The sequence below is a fragment of the Lynx rufus genome, unplaced genomic scaffold (genome assembly GCF_022079265.1).
Source record: "Lynx rufus isolate CCGP_SWC_20201006 ecotype Redwood Valley unplaced genomic scaffold, mLynRuf1.p SCAF_1, whole genome shotgun sequence".
NCBI lineage: Eukaryota > Metazoa > Chordata > Mammalia > Carnivora > Felidae > Lynx > Lynx rufus.
Window position 1 is genome coordinate 197,689,493 of NW_025814823.1, and position 15,634 is coordinate 197,705,126.

Sequence of the window (15,634 nt, forward strand, 5' to 3'; positions counted from 1 at the left end):
CCGAAGTTGGAAGCTTAACCGACTGAGCCACCCAGGCGCCCCTGTTTATTTTAAATAAAACAGGGGCACCCAGGCCACTGCAGGATTGAGGGAGCATGTGTGACAGGTCTTTGATAACAGTTGAGTACTAAATAATTACCAGGTAATGGTGCAAGCAGTGAGAATTCTTCCATGCCACCAGCCCTGGAGAAAAAGTTGTCACTTGACAAGGACTTACAGTCCATGCTTCTGTCTTGCTTACACCCACACAAATGATCTTTCACTTGCTCTCCTCCAGGTAAAGAAACTCCTTCCAAGGATCCAACCATATCGAGTGAGGTTATAGCCTCATCTGAAGACAAGGAAAAATGTTTCCTGTCACAGAATATGACTCCAGGTATTTAAACCCTAAAGAGAAGCCCTATTTGTTGAAACAATTATTATCCATGTCGAATACCACAGTAACCTCCTTATGTCTCCCATCTGCAAGCTCCCTTCCTCTTATCCTTTCTAGGCACCACCACAAAATGCATCGTTGTGGGCATGGCCTTGACTATGACATTCACTTGCTCACAAATCTTCCGGTGCTCTCTCCATTGCCTGCAGGATTAAGTTAAAGCTTCTCAGACTGACACTCAAAGCTCTTCACGATTCAGCACGTTATTAGGAGCTCCATATATATTTGTTGTACTAAAGAAAGTATATCATCATCAGGGACCATTTTTGAGGGCAAATCGTGTGTCAAGCATGTGCTAAGTGATCGCGTCTCATTCTCACGTGCTCACCTCTAGGAGGTGCCGCCAAACTCCCCATTGCAAAGGTGGCAGAGTCCCAGAGAGAAAGGCAACTTCGCCACCACTGCAAAGCTAGTAGGTGACGAGAAAAGCAATCAAACCTGGGTCCTTGTTCATAACCACCGTGCTTCATTGCCGCTCCAAGCATGTGCTCCTGTCTGGCATACGAGTGTTAGATTTGCGAAAAAGATTTGCATTATGAATGTTACAAGCGACGTGAACTAGGTAAATGGATATTGCTTACTTGTCATTACGGGTTCTTTATTTTTATTATTATTATTTTTTCAATTCTGTCCAACTGCTGGGCTGACGATGAGAAAAACCTTGCCCTTTCTTGTTCTTGTGTCGGTCTGCTTATTTGCCTGTCAGCTTGGGCCATCCTGGAAAAAGAGGTAACTTGCCATCTGTTGTTTCCTGAAGGCAGTGGAGTCAGCATTTTGCCTTCTCAATGCATGAAGGCCAATGAACAGAGGGTATGTGTAGGTGAAATTTATCCAACCGGGGCTGGTCTCTTCCATCTTTCAGTGTTTTCCTCCAGGATGCTGTTTCCAGGAAAGTCACGGAGTGAGAAGGGGACACTTTGCTCCAGCTGCCAATCTCTCCTTTATGCAGAAGAGGCGTAGACAAAATCAATCAGATACATTAACATGATTAAACGACCAGTTTTCAGAAAGATTTTTAAAAAATGACAAAATGCACTTCACACTAACACTGGAGTGAACTTGATTTATTCCCCAGTCTGGTCATGCTGAGGGCACTGTAGGATCCCAGACAGGAGGCTCTCACGGATGGCTCTCACTTGTTGGGATCTCAAAAGCAGTTTGCTTATTTAAATCCAGTCTTTTGAGTGACATATCCACGGATCCATATGCAGGGCAAGGAGATCCCCACTGAAAGGACTGTCATTCATTCGGGGCTATTGCAAGAGATTCTAGAAGGGAGTTTGGGTCAGGCTTTGGAAGGACAGGAGCGATGGGCTTGGCAAAAAGGCATCCCAGAATCAGTCAGAGTCAAGGTTGATTACAGGTGTGACAAGATGAGAGCAGAGAGATCAGGAATTGCTGTAGCACTGGGGTGGGGGTGGGAAGTTTGTGAGGGTCAAGAGCCAGCGCTTAAGGTGTTAAGTGAGTATTTGCTATGTTGGAGGCCCTGAACAAAAAGCTTTATATGCATAATCTCATTTGTAAGCCTCTTAAAAGCTGTGTGAGATAGGTTATTCGACAAGTCATTTTGCTAGTGAGAAAAGTCAAGTGTAGAGAGGTAATTAACTGTTGGGCATGGCAGTTAGCCAGCGCGGAGCCCAGCCTTGAGCCCAGGTCTGTGTGACTCCGCCTCCCTGGGCTTCGCCTCCTGCCTCCTCTGAGAGGTCAGTGCGCTGATCAGTGAGGCTACCAGAAGACTGGATCCGCTCGGCTGAAGATGGACGGCTTGGATGAGATTAGATCGCAGGCCAGGGAGGAACGGAGTGGAACACACATCCACCCACAGTTCATACCAATGTCAGGTCAGTTGGGCGTGTCCTGTTGGAGCCGATCGGCAGCCACATTTTCAGGACTTCTAGTTTAAAAATGGGCCTCTTACAGGTGGGATTCCAGCCTTGTGTTACCCAGGTCAGCATGAGAGGGGCCGTCTTTAAAGTGCTCAGAGATTTGCAAAGTCCCTGCAAGTTAGGATTAGAAGAGAGACCTCCATGGTTATGCAGTCCAATGCCTTTTTGGCTCCTTGCGTTTGCTAATTATTAACAAGATGGCTACTTATTGTCTAAAGAAGGCATGTGGCAAAGTTCGGTTATAAGATGAACCTCCTCAGGGTGACCTTTCCTCACAACACTATTCAAAGGCATACCAAAGGCTGAGGCCTCCAAGTGCTTGGTCCCTCTGTCTGTTCACCTGATTACGTTTAGTTTGTAGCACTTTTCTCCATCCGAAATTATTGTGTTCACCGAATGGGTTACTTGCCTAGAATACAAGCTCTGTGAGAACAGGGACCGTGTCTATTTTGTTCCTGTGATACCCCAGCTCCTGAAGCAGCTTCTGCTCACAATAGTGGTTGAATAAATGTGCATTTTGAAGAAATTAAAGGTAGACTTTAATACATTACCAGTTACCCTGACAAACATTAATAGAAACATTATTAGAAAGAAATGGTTTAGAGAAAAACGTATGGTGTATGCATAGTTTATAAAGTACATAATATCTATGACATATCATACATTTGACATATTAATACATTTCCCTATGAATGGATAAGTTGGTATTTGTTCAAAACTTTCACAGATCATTCATAGGAGGCAATATATGTCTACCTGTTTGTGTCGGCACTCAGTGCCAGGCAGCGTAGAAATATACCTTGTGCAAAGCAGGAATAACCAACAGCAACTCCTGAGATTCCAGAACATGCTGGGGCTTCAGCCTTTTCTTTTTCTTTTCTGCCTTGGGGGACATTTTTCAAAAGGTGCTCAGAAGATTGTTAGGTAGTTAGGAGTACTTGTAATCTCTAATTAATGAGGATACCAATTTAAGGTTTAGGTGTGGGAAGCATTGGGGTTCATCTAATTCTTTCTTCCCTTTTATTGCATTTCCAGCCTGACCTGATTGCATTTCTCTCTCTCTTCTCTTTAAGATCTGACCCTCTCCTTCAGTGTGAAGAGCCGCTCCAGGAGGTGTGTAAACGGCCCCCTGCAGGAAGCAGCCAGGAGGCGGCTCTGGGCGCTGGAGAATGAGGACCAGGAGGTGCGTGCACTGTTTAAGGTGAGCTTGGATGGAGGGGTGCAATTCTGAGCCTGCCTTGTGTTCCTCCGGCCGCTGCAAGGTTCACCAGCACCTGGGACAGCGCCGGGAACAAAGTAGGCCCTCAAGAACAGGGCTGACTGAAGGAAACAATGAATGAAAATGTACATATTTTCTGCCCAACAAGAATAGGCAGCACTCCGAAGCTGGCGAGGAGTTGCAGAGTCAGAGAAAAAGGTTTCAAATCTGCCACTGTTATTTGTTTGACCTTCTACAAGTTACTTACCTGTGTAGGATGGGAATCGTTATGATGTCTATCAAGTATACTTTAAAAAAAATGAAATTAATTTTTTTAATTGGAATTTTATTGTTTTTTATTGTGATAAAATATATATAACATAAACTCTCAACTTTAATTATTTTCAGTGTGTAATTCGGTGACATTAAGTGCACTCACATTGTTATGCAACCATCATCACTGTTCATTCCAGAACTTTTCCATCATCCCGAATGGAAGCTCTGTACCTACTAAACAATAACTCTCCTCTGTCCCCTTTCCTCAACACTGGTAACCAATAAGTATGTATTTTTTTAAATTACCAAAATTGCCAATCAAAAATTAGTAACTATACATTTTAGAATGGGAGGGAAAAAGGCATTGAAGTAAAAAACCAATTCGTCCTCTTTCATAGTGGGTAGCTAGTATCTTCAGTTGTTACACCAAGGAAGAAGGGTATGGCCAAATTATTTACAGCTTAGGAGGGACTTACTAGGAGAGCCAAAGTCAGAAATGGTTAAAAATTGTTGCAACTAGAGGTGGGATAAAGAGAATATTACCTTATGTAATAAACTAATATGTTCTAGTTATTTTTACAGTCCCTGAATTAATTTGATACAAATTATAAAGGGAAATGTGTTCTATTAATCTGTCACGTATAAAAAAAAAAAGAAAGAAAGTGTTTGGTTTGTTGGGAGGAGTCAGTGAGTCAGTATCTGTAGAGAGCTTGGCTTTGCTTGGGTGGTGGTATATACTCCATAAATAGTAGATAAATTATAAATAGTAGTGTGTTTTTTTTTTTAATTTCCAGAATTCAGAAACTTGGAGGCACGAGCTGCTAACTGGCACCATAGTTTTTTTAAAATTTGAGTCACTCTTGGCGTGGGCAAGAGCTGGGTTTGATTGAGCCAGGTGGTCTGCTGGGTTGAGGATTGAGCCAGGCAAACTTGTGTGCCAGAACTGAGACCTGGGGTCAGCTGGATCTCAGCTCCAGCCAAGGTGCCACGGCACACACACAGGTGACCATGGGCAGATTGCTTAACCTGTCTGTGCCTGGCCCTTCTTGACGTGGAGAGGGCCATTTTCTATTAAATCTGAGGTGCCATTTGATTATAAAACGCACCAACATCTTATATACCTCAAGGGAAGAAAAGAAATACTGCCAATTAAGTATGATGCCATGCTTCCTTCTCTCTTGTTTCAGAAATGATCAAATGTGGGAAAAGTGCATCTTAGAATGTATTCAGTAGTGTCATCGTACTCTTTTCACAGGGTTATTGTGAGTAAATGAGGCAATGTTCATAAAGATCTTTGTGAGGTGCCTGACAATTGCTGAATCTCCCAGAAATCAATTTTTTTTAATTTTTTTTTCAACGTTTTTATTTTTTTTATTTTTTTTATTTTTTTAAATTTTTTTTCAATGTTTATTTATTTTTGGGACAGAGAGAGACAGAGCATGAACAGGGGAGGGGCAGAGAGAGAGGGAGACACAGAATCGGAAACAGGCTCCAGGCTCTGAGCCATCAGCCCAGAGCCTGACGTGGGGCTCGAACTCCCGGACCGCGAGATCTTGACCTGGCTGAAGTCGGACGCTTAACCGACTGCGCCACCCAGGCGCCCCGCCCAGAAATCAATTTTTATCTAGAGCCCGTTCCCTGAGCAACAGGATCGACATCCTCCAAGGATCTGGGGACTCCTGGGGCCTGGTATGGGAGAACCCCAGCGTTTTGACTTTGTTGACCTGAGGGCTCTTTCTCTCTCCTGTCCTCTTCTCTTCTCTCCACAGGGTAGATATCCTCTCTTTCTATTTTCTTCTTTCCACAGGGTTCTCCCAGAACAGCATTCCGGGGTTTGATCTTTGATAGCAGGACCTGGTTTGGGGGAGAAAGGATGTTCTGGCCATCAGTCCTTATAGTCAACTCTAGAAGCTTGGACAAGAAACAGAAAAAGATTTTAAGGGAAAAACCAAGTCTGCATAGTGGTTCAGGCCTGTTTTCTCAGTTATTAAAAAAAAACTGGGGTAGGGGAGCATGCAAACTGGCCTAGCACAGCCTTTCTGGAGGGCAGTTTGGCCCCCGTGTTTTAGGATTGAAAACATGAATGTCTGCATTCCCAAATGCACATCTCAGAATAACTTGCGTCAAGACTATCAAAGATGTGTACAAAGATTTAATTCTAGGATGTTTATCACGGTACTGTTTAGGATGGTAAGAAAATTAAAAAAACTCAAATGTCTAACCATAAGGCAATGTTAAGAATTAATTATATTAATGTAGCAATGGCATACGTAACCATTGAGAAGAATGCAGGTTATTTAATGACAAGGGAGCTGGTTCACAAAATATTATTTAGTTACAAAAGATTACAAAACAACTTACATAATGTAATTCTACTTATATAAAAACAGTTACTTCCAAACTCACAGAGAGGAAAAAGGATTCAGAGTTAATACGCAAGGGTGTTAACATCGATGATCTCTAGGAGGGGGGATTGTGGATGATTTTTGTTTTTGTGTAATTTGGTTTTTCTGTCCGCTTTATGAAAATACTCATTAGACATAGAGTCACAATCAAAGTTTCTTTCAAGGTGCCTTCTATTATCTATCCTTCCCCTTCCCTTATACACCTTTTTTTTTTTTTTTTTAACACAAAAGGTATTCTTTGCACCTTGCTTTCTTTCTGTTGTGGCTGTTGTCCCATCTAGCAGCATATATTTGGAGCTGTGTCAGAGCACCAAGAATTTCCTCATTCTTTTTTATGGCTGAGTAATATCATAATATTCCATTGCGTGGATGAATCATAATTCACCGGTCTCCTATTGATGGACATTTAGGTTGTTTCCTTTTTTTTTTTTTTTTTTTTGGTGATATAAAAACAAATCAATGCCACAATCAAGAAATTCATACAAAGCATTTTGCGTGTCTGTGAGATCATTAACAAGACGCTGTCACCCCAGGTCTTCTCACTGTTCTCTTTACCCAGGACCTCTCAGCCAGGTTGGTGGGTATCCAGTCCCAGAAGGCTCAGTTCCTCATCACCTTCAAGACCGTGGAGGAAATCTGGAAGTTTTCTACCTACTTGAACTTAGGTATGATGTGGAGCAGGCAGGTGGAGGACGTAACTACATCAAAGTTCAGCCAATATGTAGGGCTTGACATTAGGGAATTGGCCCAGCTCTGATAACTGAAAGAGGTTAGAGCCCTAACGTGGATGGTTAACTTTTGAAATGTCACAAACTACCTGGGACTAAATCTAAAGCAAATATTGACTACTACCCTCAAATGCTATGTGCATTTCAGGAAGAGACTACTTTCTCAGATAATCAAGCAACTGGCAGGAAGTTCTTAGTGATCTACTAAATTCAAAGGACTGGGAGAGATACAGATTGATGGTTTTGAAAAAAAAAAGGAAACCAGTTTTCAGTAAGATCAGAGTAGCTGCTCAAAATAGTAAAGCTCTGGATACTGTAGCCCACGTTTTTGGAAAAGGGTCAAAGAAAGGGATGGGAAGTTATCTGCTAAAGGGGACTCAGATTGCAGGGTTTTCTAGGAAATGACCTTGTGGAGGGAGGGAGGGGTCAAGATGGTTCTTGGCTAGAAGGTATAGCTTCTCTCGTAGTCATGGCGACTTTCTATTCTCCATACTGTGCATCTCCTGTGATCATTTAGAGACCCACCTCCAGTTTAAAGTGTACTCCATGGACCAGCAGCATTGGCCTCATGTAGAGCTTGTTAGAAAAGTGGAATCCCAGCACCCATCCCAGACCAACTGGCCCAGCATCTGTATTTTAATATGATCCCCAGGTGATTTGTGTGCAATTAAAGTACAAGATGCACAATTATAGAAAACACACGAGGCCTAAGCAGGTATAATGGAGAGTCAGAATGGAAAAAAAACAGGTTTTTGCATCCTAAGAAAGAGGCAGTCTCAAACAGAAGCAAAATTTTAACATAAATCATTCACATTTATAGGCGTGTGTGAATTATTACCCATAATTGCAATTTGCAGAGTTTCCAGTCTGGTTTTAACAAGGGAGACCATACTGACAATGACTGATGGAGAGGGTCAGAGAAGGGATGTTAAAGAAAATCCTGACTCCTTTGTGGGTCATGGACAGCCCACCAGCCACTGCATCATCTGGGACATAGAAATTTGAAACTCAAGTCAGGAAAACCTGAAGGGGGTTGGTGACCAGGACCTCCCAGGGTCCAAATTATGATCTTGGTGATTGCTCCATGGATGTATTAGAAAAAGGTAATTAGGTTTGGTCAGCTCATTGCGCATTTATGGTGACCCAAAACGTGTTGGAAATGGTAGATATCCTTTAAAAATGACTTGTATTCCCCAACAGATGCTGAGAAGAATCAGTTCACTCTAGAAATTTTCTAGCTACCGCTCTATGCTCTTCTAATGCCAGTTAAATGGGGTCAGGTTGAGGATGGAAGTCCAAGAAGGAACTTCCAAAAGGAGCTTTCTCAACCTTTCCTGGGCTCAGCTAATGGCAGAAATCACGTTGTCCAGGAATCTTGTTGGCTTGATTTCTTAGGCTATGTATCTGCATGTCTGGAACATCTCCTCTTTGACCATAAGTACTGGCTCAACTGCAGATTGGTGGAAGATACAGAGATCCAAGTTTCCGTGGATGAGAAACACCTGGAAACAATATACCTGGGACTTCTGATACAGGAAGGTGAGCTTGGAGTGGGGTGGAATGGGCTTTTATGTGGATATTTATTATCAGCATCCCTGAAGTAATTAGGATACACAGAGAGGCAAAAATCATTCAAAGGTGAGAATATTCATAAAGAACCCACCTGTTATAATATTACTCCAAACATGTCTCTTGGTTTGACACTGACATCCCATGAACAGCTATATTTGTCAGTCTCACTGATTTTCTGGTGTTAGAACCACTTGGGGAATTTTTAGAAGACGCCCATGCCAGGGCTCCACCAGGGCCAATTAAATCTCCAGAGGTAGGAACCAGGCTTTGGTATTTTTTGAAAGTTGCCCAGACAATACTAATGTGCATCCGAGAGTAAGAATCCTTTTTTAAAATATATATGATTGGATTGTGAAATAAAATTGCAGATCTTACAAATCCCGCAAGATTTTATGAAATTGAGGAAAATGGTGTCAGGGAACTTCTTGGAGCACCGGCTGATCTGTTTACAAGGAGGAATCTGAGCAGGGCTACAACCAATCAGTTAACAACTGATGATGTCACAGACATAGTGAAAAAGCCAGATTTGCATAGAACCTTTTGCAAAATGATGCTGTTTATGATTGCATTGCACAAATCACAATGGAAGGAAAGAATGTCATACTGTGCTACTGTAAAATCTAGTTGCAGAAATTATATTCGCCCAAATCAACTTATTCTTTTCTGGTCCTCAGGTTAAGCAGAAGCTTGCAATTGTAACTGAAATTCTGTTAAATGTATTTTCATTAATTTTTGTTTCATTTTTTTTTTCAAGGCAAAGTCCCAATTAAACCTGATTCTCACAAATGACTCAGAGCTTATGGTGTCTAATTTAAGTGCCTTCCCTCTCAGTGGCTTTTTTTCCCCCCTGGTACAGTTCTTCTGGGATCCCAAAGTCTCTCTGGGATGCCTCTCCCTTGGCTGTGTCCTTGACTCCCAGGAAGAAAAGTATTTCGGCTTCTGTTAGAAATGTTACATTGTGTGATAATCCCTTTTCACTTCCTTCTACTCCTTGGAGGGGCTTTTCTCACTATCTACAGGCCACTTCTTCTGCAGAGCCGTGTGCTCTGTGGCTCAGCCGCCTGAGAAGGAAGGGGAGTATCTGACACTTTGGAAGAAGGAGTTAATCTCGGTGAAAATAGTTGAAGGCGGATCCGAGTGGGAGGGCGTGTCCCTGGTGACTGGTCAGCGGGGCCTGGTGCCTGTGTCAGCCCTGGAACCTCTGCCGCTCCCTTTCCACCAGTGAGTAGCCACCTACATCTTGGGAGTGGGTCCCAGAGCAGAACTGAGGTCTGCACGGAACAGAGGAGACATGCTTGCCCATATGGGCATCTATGGTGCCAGGGTGGGAAGAAAACCTGGATGGTTTTTTGTCTTTTGTCATTTTTTTTAACGGTCAAAATTTGCACAACTTGATGAAACTGGAGACAACTCAAAATTTCAGATGGACATTGTACCTAAGAGGAAACCTACTGCCTGCTCTCCAAATGCAATGTTTCTCAATGTGGGGACTGGGGACCATTTGTATCAGAATCATCTGGGGATTTATTATAAATTCAGTGCCCCCCTGGCCATCTTCAGACTCTATTAGGATTAGATTCAGGAATTTGCATTTTATATAAGCTCCCTTTGAACGTAAGAGGATGTGTTCCATACTAAAGTTTGAAAATCCCTGCCGGGAGATTGTCACATACTGAGTGACAATATGCATGATCCCAGGCTGTGGACCCTGTGGTTGGCTCTGGCAGAGAATTTGACAGTGATAATGGAAAGGGATCCCTTGTTAGTTATTTCACTGGCCAACTAATTGCAGAGCCAAAAAAATCATCCCAGGCCGGCTGAATTCCTCTCCTTTTCACAGTGCCTAAATGCCCAATAAATGTCGGTCATCATTATAATAGGACTAATAACCATGATACTTACCCATTATCACCCTCATTGTTATTTTAACGGACTATTCTGCTCGCTGTTGTCAGTTTTTTGAAATCTGTGTTTGCAAACCCCGCGTTTCCATTGGCAGATGGTTCCTAAAGAACTATCCAGGAAGCTGTGGCTTTTCCAGGAAGAGGGATTGGACAGGCTCCTATCAGATCGGTACGGCTGAGTTGAAGACGGCATTGTCGGGGAGATCATATCGCCCTGCCTCCTAATTTTATCTGCAAGTTTGGAGTCCATTGATGGGAATTCCTGTTTAGCCTCTGCTGCTCCCGGGACTTGGAGAAAGTGGTTGCTCTCTATAACCTGGGTTTCCTTGCCTGTGAAATGAGAAGTCTCAACCCAGGGCTATTGATACAAATGCTCCCAGGGGCAGAGAGGGCCTGAATGGGAGAGGTAGGGGAGTGGTAGGGACCATAGGGATTTAAAGACATATGGGTGAATAAGCAGCCTGGTGTGGGCCACGTGTGGGCTGCCTGTTCTCAGTCTCTGGTCAAAACGTTTTTCCAATTTCCCTTAACGTTAGGTGAAATGGGTCTTGAATGTAGGAAGAGTCAGAATGCCTGGCACACAATGGATATACTCAGTAGATATTTGTTGAATAGAGAAATATTTACATATATATATAATATTATGTATTATGTATATATGCGTATATTCTAGGTAATCTCTGTACGCATGTGTATGCACGTGAGTACACATAAATACACATACACACATGTAGCTATAAGTATATGTGTATCTACTGGAAATGAACTGTAATGTTTTCTAAGTGTCTGAAATATAATTCCGTTCATCTTCACCCTTAGCGCCCGTCCCCACTCCCAACCAACTTAGCCCAAGTGCAATTTTATAAGCTCTGAGCTCCAATGACACTTTATTTTTTTTTCCCAAACAGCACTTTATAAAAAGAAATGCAGGGAATTATGGAACCCAGACATTAGATCTAATCAATCAGTTGACCATAAATAAGATTTTCAGCTATCTGAGGCAGTACAAGCATTCCCTGGAGTTATGAATACAGGGCTGTGACATCTGCTCTGGGTTCAGATTCTGACTCCACACCTTAAGACCAGCGTGATCTCCGTCGGTTCACAAGCTTACTGTGCCACAAGTTCCTAATGAGTAAAATGCTACCATAAAACTGACTTCGAATATCATGAGAAATCCACCAAAGGACATCTGAAAATCTCTTAGTATGGTTTTTGCGCGCTGCAGGTGTTTAACACACTACAGATCCCATCAACCCACGAAGTGGTGGGAATTTCTGACCTTGAACACACAGCCGATAATAACTTGATCAAAATGTCAGGGGACAAAAAAAAAAGAAAAAAAAAAAGGCCAGTAGCTTCAGCAGAACAGCTAACGCAAATACCGAAACTAAGACACATAAAAACCATCGTTCCAAGCAAAGCAGGATTAGCGGAAAGAAGTGTTAACCAGAAGCTGAGAGACTGAGTTCCTTGGACAAATCACATACCTTCTCTGTGCTTCCACCTTTTAACCTATAAAAAGGGGATTCTGATCCCCTTGGGACTCTGGGGAGGATCTGAGAAAATGGGCTTAAACGTACTTTGTAAACTGGACGGTACGGAGCTCATAAATATGTCATTACTAGATCTTAGCTGGGAAACTCATCAAGCTGAGTAATGACCATCGTCAGAAGGGAAGTCTTCCAAATCCCTCTGGGTCCTGAGCGGTTTTCTGTTCACCGGTGGCACGAGGCTAACATTTATGGAGGGTTGATTAGGTACCAGGCATTGTGCATGTGATCGCTTTGGCTTTTCCTAATATTTATGAGGCAAGCATTCTTATGATTCCCATTGTACAGTTGGGGAGACCGAGGCTCATAGTGGCCAAAGGAGTTGGAAGGAAATGGAGAGATCCCACAATGTTTTTCACACTGGTCTGTCAATTTGTGCTAAGCATCACAAAGTATTTATGTGATAATGGCAAATCAGACATAGTAGGACGATATAGGAAGCTTTTCAGCTTGCCATGAGTGAACTTTATTCAGTTTTAGCGTATATCCAGTATTCTGAGATGATCTTTCCTGCATTTGTTAATACATCATTTCTTTTGTAAAGTGAAGGTGACAGTGGATAGTAGCTCCTTTCTTTGAATGTCCTAGTTTGGCAAAGTTAAGAGCCAGTTACCCTGTGTCATTCCTCCCAATTTCTTTCTTTTTTTTTTTTTTTTTTGGTGGAGGGGGGGTGTGGTAGGGAGACGATTTTACTGGTCCTTGAAATTCTAAATTCTGGGGACCCTTCATTTCATAGTATGCTGGAAGCAGTTTCTGCCTTATTTAGTTGACATGGATGTTATCTCCCCACAGGCAGAGGAAAATGTAAGGCCTGGAAAGAATATGAGAGGGAAGAAAAGGATGAGCTGAATTTTCACCAGGGAGAAAGCATCGAGATCATCGGCTTTGTCATACCTGGGCTTCCGTGGTTCATTGGAAAGTCGACACGCTCAGGAGAAGTGGGCTTTGTCCCCACCAGGAACATAGATCCTGAGTCTTACTCCCCAATGTGAGTATGGCAGACAGGCCCTCTGGGATCCTGGAGCGGGCGCCTTCCCAGTGGCCCCACCCCATCCTGAACGGGATGGAGATGAGCTCCAGGGTTCCCTGGCAAGACAGAGCCGGAAGAGCGCATTCTGACCACCAAAGCTGTCCCCAGGGCTGATGGGAAGGGGAGGATGAGTGATCAAGAATGAGTCAGGTCAGTTCCGCTCAGCAGATGGTCATGAAAGCCTTCCTGTAAGGAGAGAAGCACGGCCCCAAGGTGAAGGGCCTGCTGTCATCCCTGCAGGTGTGGTGTTGGTTCTTGTATTCTGCCACTTACCCATCCAATCAAGGGGCCCCATTAGGGAAGGGCTCGCACAGGGACCTATAGATTACAGCTTAGGGAAAGGAGAGATCCTCCCATGGAGGTTTACCTGCTGAAAGCTAATTGTGTGGCAACAGTGTTGGCCATGATGGTAGAGTGCATCTTATACTCGTTTCTGCCTGGAGTCTAGAGGGCTGGTTCTGAGAAGCAGATCGTGTGACCGATGAGCAGCAGGAATTGACCAGTCTCCCTGACCAATTGACCAGTCTCCCTGGGTTGGCCTTCCTGCATGAGGATAAGAAACAGTAGGAAGCCTGGGCCCAGAAAGTACCAGAAGGAACAGAGTTGGCTGCCACATTGAGACACAGGGAAAACGTGGCTCAAGGATTATCGAAGGCCCTGAACACTTGGACTGGAATCCCTTCCCTTGTATGAAAGAGCCACCGAAGAGAGTGGAAGAAGGGCAAAATCTCCTTCTAAGCCCTGACCTTTATAGGGAGAAGAGACAGAAGGTCGTTTTCCCTACACAGAAATGTGGGAATCCAAGTGAGTCTAATCAAGGAAGAGACTCACTGAGCCCCTAAAGGATTATGGAGTGAATGGGAGTTTATAAGGAGGAAAAGGGTGTTCGGAGAACTCTCATGAAATAGGCAGTATTTGAGCCAGCTTTGTATGATGCAAGATATTTCAACTGATGGAAATGGAGAAACGTGAACACAGGTAGGAAAAGTGAGGGGGATGCTTGAGGAATGGCTCCTGCTCATTGAGAAGCAGGTCATCAGGAGAGCACTGGTGTGGCAAAGACTTGGCGGGGCATGACGTGGCCATGAGGTGGCAGACGGAGAATGCCTGTGCAGGGGCCTGTGTCCTTTAACTGGCAGAGAACGGGGAGCCAGCGAGTGTCTCTGAGAAAGGGTGACAAATGATGTGCCTGGAACTTGAGGCAGCATAGCTTGGTAATCAGAATTCCAGAGCCAGACTGCCCGAGAGGCATTTATGGCCATGTGAGCACATTGTGTGTCTCCGCTAGCTTCCCAGCTTCAGGACCTTGGATATGTCCATCGGTGTCTCTATGCCTCAGGTTTCTCAACTGTAAAATGCATACAATGTTAGTACTTGCCCATAGGGTTGTCAGGAGTTAACATGAGCTAATACTGTACATGTAAAGCACTTGGAATGGTGCGTGGCACAGTGTGTGTGTATATGACCAATACGCATTGACTCTCACTAGTGCTGTTACTGCCATGGGTAATCTTTGAGAAGCAGTTTGAATAAGATGTCGGGGGCAATGTGTCAGATGTCATACATTATGGGACTTCTGTACCTCGTACCTTGCCCCAAATGGCAATAACTTGTACCTCTAAATTAATTTGATTACCACATTTTAGCTGACTTCGTTGGGTCCACTCTCACCACTGAAGTGGTGGCATGAGAAATTCTCCTTGTTTCTAGTGTCTTCTGATGGCCTCTCTACCTCGTCACCTGTGGGACCCCATCACTAGAGACTACATATTGGGTAGGGAAGGGGAAAGTGAGCCAGGAGACAGGGAGAGAGGGAAGAAGGAGCAGGGGAGGGGGGGGGAGTGGCTTATCACACCCCCTCTCCCCCCAAAGCACTCCCTAGATTACAGACCTCCCCAAATCACAGCAATGAGAGTCAAAGTCCATAAACCACCTGGTCACAAGCAACAGTCAGGGTGCGGAGGTCCTGGGAATCATCCTGTGTGTTATGCAGGTGGTCTGGCCACTGGGTGTCACTCTTAGTCTGTATTCATGTGGTATCAGGTTTCTGAAGAAGGTCTAGCATTTGCTGGTGTCCTTCCTCTTCCCATAGTCTCCTTCCCTGTGCTAGTATATTACTCCCTAAAGAGTACATTCATTCATTCATTCATCCATCCATCCATCCATTCACTCATCCACTCATCCATCCATCCATCCATCCTCCCTCCCTCCCATCCATCCATCATCCATCCATGCATCGATCCAACTGTATTTATTTAACCAAATTGGGACAATTAAGAGTGAAATTTCACAGAAGCTGTTTTTTTTTTTTATTTTTTAAAAATTTTTTTTTTTTTTCAACGTTTATTTATTTTTGGGACAGAGAGAGATAGAGCATGAACGGGGGAGGGGCAGAGAGAGAGTGGGACACAGAATCGGAAACAGGCTCCAGGCTCCGAGCCATCAGCCCAGAGCCTGACACGGGGCTCGAACTCACAGACCGCGAGATCGTGACCTGGCTGAAGTCGGACGCTTAACCGACTGCGCCACCCAGGCGCCCCCACAGAAGCTGTTTTGTGAGACAGGTTTGGTCTGTGCCTCTGACACATGGGAAAGGGATCCTGTTTTTCCAAGGAGGCAAAGTTGGGGGTTTCCTTTTTTTAACAG

General features: G+C 43.8%; 1 protein-coding gene across 1 annotated transcript in view; it reads left to right on the forward strand.

Moving 5' to 3' along the window:
* Positions 1–15,634, forward strand: part of SH3TC2 (SH3 domain and tetratricopeptide repeats 2) — a 48,791-nt gene that overhangs the window by 8,184 nt on the left and 24,973 nt on the right. Inside the window, exons 2-8 of the mRNA XM_047073706.1 lie at positions 278–376; positions 3,396–3,523; positions 6,761–6,866; positions 8,325–8,468; positions 9,521–9,722; positions 10,501–10,574; positions 12,751–12,946. Of these exons, the coding sequence (XP_046929662.1) occupies positions 278–376; positions 3,396–3,523; positions 6,761–6,866; positions 8,325–8,468; positions 9,521–9,722; positions 10,501–10,574; positions 12,751–12,946 (949 nt within the window). The remainder of the gene's footprint in view (positions 1–277; positions 377–3,395; positions 3,524–6,760; positions 6,867–8,324; positions 8,469–9,520; positions 9,723–10,500; positions 10,575–12,750; positions 12,947–15,634) is intronic.